Source organism: Arachis hypogaea, chromosome 10, assembly GCF_003086295.3.
Source record: "Arachis hypogaea cultivar Tifrunner chromosome 10, arahy.Tifrunner.gnm2.J5K5, whole genome shotgun sequence".
Lineage (NCBI taxonomy): Eukaryota > Viridiplantae > Streptophyta > Magnoliopsida > Fabales > Fabaceae > Arachis > Arachis hypogaea.
Genome location: NC_092045.1, coordinates 74,438,104 through 74,447,431, shown reverse-complemented (window position 1 = coordinate 74,447,431; position 9,328 = coordinate 74,438,104). Strand labels below are relative to the sequence as shown.

Below are 9,328 nucleotides of genomic sequence, written 5' to 3'. Positions count from 1 at the left end.
TTAAAAAATGTTGTAGTGTGGAAAGCTTAGAAGAGAGCTTTGGTGATAAAAATATGTTCTTGGAGGTGTTGAGACCTTGAAAGCTTGTGGACAAGTGATTTAGAAGTGCTCCGATTGAGCTTGGGAAATCGGCTAACGTATAGTCTCGGTTTCCTGTATCTAAAATGTAATGTGGTGTGAAAACTTAGGCTAGAGGCCCTAAGATAGGCATTGAATTGTTGATGTTGTTGAATGGTTGAGATATATGATGTAGTCATATATGTGATTGAGAATATTGATGCCTTATGGGTGTGATATATGAGAAAAATGCATGTTGTGATATATGTTTGATGAATGGTTGAGGTTGAATTATGGGTGAAACCATGTTGATGGTGAGTATGATATTGATTATGTGAAATGATGACTAATTGGAAATGGTATTGTTGGAAATTGGGATGAGGAAGGATGTATGACATGTTAATATGTTTGCAATTTAGCCATTGATTTGAGATGAGTTAAAATAATGGAATGGTGGTTGTGATTTTGAGGAAAAAGATAATGTATGAGTTGAGGAGGATTGATGTTGATTTTTGGTATATTTTGATTGATTTCAAAAAGGGTTGAAATTGGTATGTTTTGGTTGATTTTAAAAAGGGATGAAATTGATTTGTTTTGAAAATGGCACCTTGTGGTTTTGTATAAAAATATAGTTTTTAGGCATACTTTGACGGGGCATAACTTAGACTCCGAATCCCCATTTTGTGCCAAACTTGTTTAAAAATGAAATTTGGATCCGGGATGTTCATGCCTTCTAAAGAACGGGTGAAAAATGATTTAAAATGAGGAAGTTATGTCCGTTGGAAGATTGGGGGTTTAATCTGTGAATTCTGCAGCTTTTAACTTAGAAAATTTTTTAGCAGAATACCCCCCACGCGTAAGCGTGCCTGAAACGTACGCGTTGTTTTTCAGAAATGCACCATCCACACGTGTGCATGGCCCACGCCTGCGCGTTGATGCGATGCACCAAATGCCCAGCCATTTTTCTGAGAGTTATGCCAGAATTGTGCCAATTTTGTGCGTGGGGCACAAACGCACCCACCGTACGCGTGGCTGACGCGTACGCGTCATATAGCTGTTTTTTCATCCACGCGTGCGCATGGGCAATGCATACGCGTTGATGAACTTTGTGGCCATCCACGCGTGCGCGTGGAGGACGCATATGCGTGGCCCTATTTTCATCCCAAAGTTGATTTTTGAGTTTTAAAAACCAAATTTCATACTTCTAAGCCTCTAATCTCACCCCTTATGTCTTAAATCATTATGATATGCCTAGCAATGAGAAATGAGTTAGGGAATGTGGTAACTTATAAATGAAGCTAGGGAAAAATTATGATCAATAATGATCAAAGATGATTATATGAGATGCGAAGGATCGCGGTGGAAGTGCGTTATGTGCCATGAGCCGAAGGGCTGTATATGTTGATGAAATAGCTGGTTTTGGATTGAACTATGAGTCGGATGGCTGAGTTATTGCTGAGTTATGGCGGAGCCATTATTGATCATGGCTGAGTATAAATGCATATATGCTATTGAATGAAATGTGAATGTTGCACTTTCACTATCTCAGACACGAGTTTCCCTGGATGATAGCAGTGGCTAGTCACCACGTGCTCCAGATAGAGACCTGATACTCTGCTGACCCTATGTCGTAAGTATGGCCGGACACTGTGAAAGTTCCGGATGAGCTCACCCCCATGAAATACACCAGTAAGGATGTTGGATATGGATTATGATTGTGATCATGATGATAATCGAGAATAACTCGAGTTGGGGATGCACGACAGAGGGACAGTCCAATGGTTAGCTACCAAGACTTTTCGGGTTGGCTATATAACCGACAAATGATATCATCAGCCATTAGGAATAGGCATTCATCATATGCATATTATGTGAATTGTTTGGAATTTCCTAATTGATTGTATATTACTTGCTAATTGTCTAAATGCCTTATCTGTCTCCTATTTGTATATCTCTTGTTTGACATAACTGTGTTCGCCATATTATACTCCTGTTGGTGGTTGGGAGGTCTGAAGGATTTGGAAAGGGAAGTAATAAATAGACTGAAGAATCTTTAGTTAGTTGCCATTTATGGTTTAGTCTGTTTATAAGCTTTGAATTTATCTGGTGGAAGTTCTAGGATTGCCTTTGGCTTTCCCAGGACATTACATGTTAGATATGTGGGCACTGTTATCATACTGAGAACCTCCGGTTCTCACCCATGTAGATTTTGTGATTTTCAGATGCAGGACGTGAGGCTTCCCGCTGAACCATGCCGGAGGCTTCTGGATTTGCGAAGATCCTTTGTTCTCAGGACTCTGTTTTGGTTTTATATATTTTGTTTAGATACTTTTATCTCGACTAAATAATACAAACTGTGATGACTCCTCTTATAGGAGGTTTTTGGAGAATAGGTTTTCTGTATTTATGTCCTTTTGGGTTTCCTTTGGGGTTTCTCATTTTATTTACATGTATATATTGCTATGCTCAAACCGGTTATCTTCGCAACCAGATTTTGAGTTTTGATATTCCTGTTTTTGACACTCTTTTGTATATATATAATCTCGTGTTAGTTTATCCTTTATTTGTTACGTTTTCGATCGGAGTGTTGCGCTTCGAGTTACGATTTTTGTTTACCCCTTTTTCATCAAAGGCTCCTAGTTATAATCATCTTTCATACTAATATACGTACTAAATTTTAATTTTTAGAGGCCGTAATACCTTTTCATCTCTGAATTATGACTTAAGCATAAGACTCTGTATGGTAGGGTGTTACAAGCGGAAATTGTGTGTCGGTAAAGAATTTCACAAATGAATTCTCGTTGCAAGTATAGTTCTAAACCAACAAACAATTCCTCAATGAAAAATTTGGTTGTCACAAGTAACAAACCCTAATAAAAAAATAAATCGAAGTATTTAAACCTCGGGTCGTCTCTCAAGGAATTACAGGGTAGTGTTCTTGTTATTGGTTATGAGAAGTATATTTTTGGGGTTTTGAAATAAGGAACAAGAAATGTAAATTGCAAAAGAAATAAACTAGCAACTAAGAAAGCTCTTGGCAAGGAATGGGAACTAGAAGTCCTATCCTTATTATCATCATCCAATGTGAACAAGAATTATCCATTGCTCCACTTAGTTAACCTCTAACTATGAAGGAAAGTCAAGTGAAAATAATCAACTTGAGTCCACAAGTCCTAGTCAAATCATAGTGAAAGACTAGCTTTAGTGGCTTTCAAGTCATAGCAACTTAATCAACAAAAGAGTTTGATAACTCAAGAGTCTCCACTTACTCAACCCAAGGCAAGAGGAGAAAAATCTACTCTAACATTCTTTCAAGTATTTTATCAAACACTTGTAAGGCACAGAAGGAAAGTAAAACAAGATTGCAAGAAATGTAAATCTACAACTACTAATTGCAAGGAATTAACAACAACAACAACTCAAATCAACAATAAAGGAAATCAAACATAAATTGCATTAAAAGGAAAATAGGAGGAACAAGAGTGCATCAACAACAAAGTAAACAATTACAAGAAGTAAAACATTAAACTAGAGAAGCAAAGGTAGAAGAACAAGAAATTAGAGAGGAAAAGTAAATCAAAGCATGAATTAAACCTAGATCTAAGAAATCCTAATCTACATCTAACCTAATTCTAGAGAGAAGAGAGAGTCTCTCTCTCTAGAAACTAACTAAATCATGATGAAAACTCAATTGTGTCCCTCTTTCCTTGACTCCTCTTGATTTCTGCATGTAATAGGCTCAGAAACTGAGTTGGATTTGGGCCTGGGAAGAGCAGAAATTGCCCCCAGCGTTTTCACTTTAATGAAGTCACGTGCGAGCATCGACATGTACACGTCATGTACGTGTATGCATCGCCATGCGACTTCGTATCCACACGTGCGTGTCTGCTGCGCGTGCGCGTTGGTGAGTGCATTCCAAATCCTTAATTTTCCATGATTTCTCCACTTTGCATGCTTTTCTCTTCATTCCTTTGATCCATCCTTAGCCTTTTCAACCTGAATTCACTAACAAACACATCAAGGCATCCAATGAAATCAAAGGTGAATTAAAATCAACCAATTAAGGACCTAAAAAGCATATTTTTACACTTAAGCACAAATTAGGAGAAAATCATGAAATCATGCTATTTCATTGAATAAATATGGAAAAAGCGGATAAAATTCACCGAAATTAAGCACAAGATGTACCATGAAATAGTGGTGCATCAATAACAAACTAGTTGGTCTTCCAATTTAGATAATAAGAATCTAATCTTCCAATTCTAAATTTCAGATAATAGGAATCTAATCTTCCAATTTTGAAATTGTACTCCAGTGTTAAATTGTTAATTATATCTAAGGTCTCAACAATTTTTACAATTACGAACCAATAAATTAATCTTATTAGAAAGTACAAGAATTTAAACCTCAATTATATTGATACTTCATACATTATATTGTATTATTACTCTTAACTTAGCTTTTTTTTTTAATTAATTGATTTATTATTGGTGCAGGGAATTGTGGGGTCTGGAGTAGTGTTTCTTATCATAGCATGATGCATACAAATGAGAGGGCCACTATTATTGGAATGTACATATATAATAGACCTTTCTATGTATGTTGTTTATTATTGGAATATGTCTATATAAATATGAGTGTCTTCTCTAATTCGGGCTTATTTTCTGAAAGTGGAACCATTGAAATATTGACATTTCTCGATCTTATATGACGTTATCTTTTTCCCCCTGCAGATTCCCTTGAATGTTTGAGGAGATGGGCTTCAAGGTTGATCACTCCAGTCCTATATATAAGCGCTTTAGTCTGAAAATACTTGGTATGGAACTATGGATCCATCTCCCTGTTATGTTTTTTTGGTAAGTCGCATTCATACTAATGTTCCAAGGTGGCATAGAGAATAAATACAAGTACTATTTGTTTAGAATAAATAAAAGTGCTGGCAGGTTCAGTGAAGACGAGGTTACCCTATGTCTTATGATTTTCTGTTTTATTTTACTGCCTTATTCTTGTTGTCATGTCTAACTTTCTTCCTGGTGATTGTTTTAGGTTAGATATTTCTTTCAGCAGCTGATCTCTGGTGTCCATTTCTGTCATAATATGGAATTTCAAAAATCACGAGCTTGCAGCATTTTCCTTATTTAGAAATTAGCGTATTGGAAAGCGAGGGCTAAAGATTTTAATTTTCTTTTTCACTTTGCTGCAAATATGCCACAGAGATTTGAAGCTAGAAAATACCCTTTTAGATGGAAGTCCAGCACCTCGCTTAAAAATTTATGACTTCGGTTATTCCAAGGTATTGGAACTATATCATCAAGCTTAAAGATTTTGTATAATACTAAGTATTTTACTATTATTGTTATTATTATAGTTTTTGAGTGTTCATTTTTCATTATATAGTCATCTTTGCTGCATTCGCAACCCAAATCAACTGTTAGAACACCAGCTTATATAGCACCGGAGGTTCTTTCTAGGCGAGAGTATGATGTCAAGGTAAATATATTTGCTCCACATTGAATTAGTTCTCTAGGGTTCCTCTCATTGGATTGAATCTTCACATTTCCATCTTTAAGCTCTTATATTTTATATGGAGGGGCTGAGAGGGTGGAATTTGTTCTGTAACTTATTCACTCATCCCTAGTATTATTTCTTTTCTCTTTGACCATCCCTAGTTTAAAATTCCATGGATATGATTGTGATTCCTACAATGTTTTCTCTTCTAAACGTTGTTTTAGTTGGCTGATGTGTGGTCATGTGGAGTGACTCTTTATGTCATGTTGGTTGGAGCATATCCATTTGAGGACCAGGATGTCCCGAGGAATTTCAGAAAAATAATTCAGGTTTGTTTCCTGTGCCTGCAATAACGACTTTAAGGTGTTTCTTTTGATATTTTTCACATTGTTCTTATCACTATCTTCTACTCAATTTTCATAAAAGTAAGTGAGCTGTGGCAAGTTATACACATCCATCTTTTTTAATATGCACATGGAAACACAAAATTTTCCTTGTATGGTTACTTTAATATGCACATGGAATAATAAGCTGATATTTTTATTAAGTTCTTTCCTCGTCTAACATAACAAGCATGCACTTTTTACAAACTAGTTCTCAATGGAAAAAGAGACAATCAAAAGTCTTGGTAAGTCCCAGTTTCGAAAATGACTATTTGAATAGACATCTTAACTTTGATATGAATGAATTCAAGCATTCCAATTCATTCCAATTTCAATTCGGGTTTTAATTCTATTTCAGTCAGAAGATGCCAAGATCAACTTTCAATGTGGAGTTTGATGCTGCCAATGCAACTTGGTTATCCATTAATATTTTAGATTATTCCATCTTTAGGTGCTAAGTGTAATTTGTGACATCAGTTAATGAAAGAGATCCATGTAATATTGGGATGGTTATCTTATTTTTTTGGGGTATCTTTTTATTGAGACAGTGAGATATTGGATAATAGTGTAGAAAAATAACATCCAATTTTATAAGTATCATATAAATATTATGTTTATCTATGTGATTTTTGGCTTTTTTTGTTTTAATTTACAGTGTGTTTGATGGAGTAAATTTAGAAAACAAATCTAAAGTATTTATTTTGCAACGAAAAAATTTAAAAAAAATTCTATTTTACCTTACTGACAGATTTACAAACGGATTTTCTGTCTGTATTCAAAATGTGGGATAATTTTTCAAGGTTCAAATTACAGACGGAAAATCTGTCGAAAAATCTATTGCCAATTACCGACGGAAAATTCGTCTGTAATCACAGACAGAAAATTCGTCAAAAAATCTGTCTGTAATTACCGACGGAAAATTCGTCGGAAAATTTGATGTTTCAGGAAAATGGATGGGAGAATTTACTGACGAAAAATCCGTCGGTAACTAGTGAAAATTTGTCAGTATTTTTCTGACGGAAAAAAATCCGTCGGTAAATAATTTTCAATGAGACTTTATAAAGGGACAAAATCTGTCGGTAACCAAAAATTCGTCTGTAATAAAGACTAAATCTGTTTGTATTAATCCATTTTCTAGTTGTACGGTTTCATTTCATCAATCAACTCCAATGCAGATTTCAATTCTAAATCAATTCACTTCTTAAAAGTATCAAAAGTGATACTCTAAAAACACTTCATTAGAGATGCTCTAATAGAATACACACATGCATGATAGAGAATATTAACAAAACTATTAATGTTAATATCATATTTATAATTAATTATGTTTGATTAAAAATTATATTATAATTATTGACAATTAAAATAATTGATAATTAATATAATTATAATAATTAAAAATATTAATAATTGGTAATTAATATAATTATATACTAAATGTTGATTTTCATATAATTATAAAAAAGATAATTTTCTAAAATAATCTAAAAAATATATACATACTGACACCAGAATATACCACGTCAGTATTTTTAACGCCAAAATGCTATCTATTATAAAATAATATAATGATTAATTGTTTAATTAATAGTTTTTATATTTTAAGAATATATTTATTTTATTTAGATAATTCTAAATTATTTTTTTATTTATGTATATATATATATATATATTAATTATAGAGAAATATATTTAAGTCTCATATATTAATTATTTTTTTAATTATGATTATTTTCATATATATGTATGATTATTTTTGAGCCTACAATTATTTAATAATTTTTTTCTTATTATTAATATCATCGTACATATAATTTTCATAAGTCACAGTAATCTTCGTTAATCACGATAATCTTCATAAATCACTACTAAAGACAATGAACTTGTATGCAAATTAATTATTCTTAATTAAAAAATTAGATTAATTAATTATTATTTTAAAAGTGTATAATAAAATAATTATGTATATTAATGAGTTATCTAATTAATATATAATAATTTCCTTTTAATAATGAGTAATCTAATTAATATATAATAATTTCCTTTTTAATTATGTATATTAATGAGTAATCTAATTAATATATAATAATTTCCTTTTAATAATGTATTCATGCAAATAGTGATATAATAGGAATAATAATAATTATGAATAGTATTATGATTACGTAAAATAATGTTAATGATAATTATGCATTTATTTAATAATAATGATAAGATTGGTTCGTTTTAAAATAAAAAAATAAAATTTTAATTAATACTAAATTAATTTAATATATATTAATTATAATCATTAATTATAATTACTAATTTATATATACCAGAATACACCACGTATTAGCATTTTTGACGTTAAAATTTTACTTGTTATAGAATAATATAATGATATTATAGTTGATATATTTGTATATATTTATTAAGAAAATGACACTATTTTTTATGAGATGTTTAAGTGATTTTTTATTTATAAAATATACATTTTTTTATAAAATAAAAATAAGGTACATTTTAGTTGATTTTATCGAAATATTCCTCAATAATAATAATAATTATATATAATATAGTGACAAGTATATTTTGTTAATTAAAATAATAATATAAAATATTTTAACTTGTTACAAAAATATTTTGTTTAAAATTTTATATATTTTATCATTGTTGATAAAATGTTAAAAATAAATAAAATTCATTATCTTGATAATAAATAAAATATATTAATTAATATAAATGAAATATTACAAAACATTTAGACATATTTTATATTTTGCAGCAAAATATTAAAAATACATAAAAATTATTATTTATTACGCTAATAATAAATAAATATATTACATTAATAATAATGAAATATATAAAAAATTTAAATTAAATATTTTATAACAAGTTAAAATATTTTATATTATGTGGTAAAATATTAAAAATAAATAAAATATAATACTTATTGAAATATAAATATATATTAAAAATAAATTAAATAATATATATATTTATACACAAATATATGATAGTTATTTTTTATGTACACATAAGATTTTTGTATATTAATAAAAGAAAAGAAGTGATATTTAGACATCTCTCATAAAAGAAAATATTATTTTCACATATTTATTTTATTTTCAAAATACTAAATTTTTAGGCAAGAATTGGCCAAGTGAAGTGAAAATGATGATTCTGAAAACCTATTCGAAGTGAAAACTATTGAAGAAAGTGGTTAAAGTTAATATGTTGTCGCCATCTACCATGTCCTCTTCCTAAAAGGCCTAGCTATAACATCTAGAATTTTCAAAAAAATCTTATTGTAAGTTAATTTTAATTTAATTATTTATTAAAATTTTATTTTTAAAAATTATTTTATTAAAAATAATTAAATCAAATTTTAATAA

The 9,328-nt window shown here is 30.4% G+C and overlaps 1 protein-coding gene across 1 annotated transcript; it reads left to right on the top strand.

Annotated features, from left to right (window-relative positions):
• The first annotated feature begins 4,995 nt into the window (after window positions 1-4,995).
• LOC112717633 (serine/threonine-protein kinase SRK2A-like) lies at window positions 4,996-6,565 on the top strand. The gene is made up of 6 exons (XM_072204023.1): window positions 4,996-5,016; window positions 5,104-5,157; window positions 5,258-5,350; window positions 5,455-5,547; window positions 5,790-6,193; window positions 6,307-6,565. Exons 2-5 carry the CDS (start codon window positions 5,155-5,157, stop codon window positions 5,916-5,918), a joined length of 318 nt encoding a protein of 105 aa, XP_072060124.1. The 5' UTR covers window positions 4,996-5,016; window positions 5,104-5,154; the 3' UTR covers window positions 5,919-6,193; window positions 6,307-6,565.
• The last annotated feature ends 2,763 nt before the right edge of the window (window positions 6,566-9,328 follow it).

Bases quoted from the DNA above. Each gene is read 5' to 3' on its own strand.
- LOC112717633 (XM_072204023.1), top strand. The intron at 5,351-5,454 runs GTATTGGAACTA...TTCATTATATAG, and splicing joins ATGACTTCGGTTATTCCAAG to TCATCTTTGCTGCATTCGCA. The intron at 5,548-5,789 runs GTAAATATATTT...ACGTTGTTTTAG, and splicing joins GGCGAGAGTATGATGTCAAG to TTGGCTGATGTGTGGTCATG.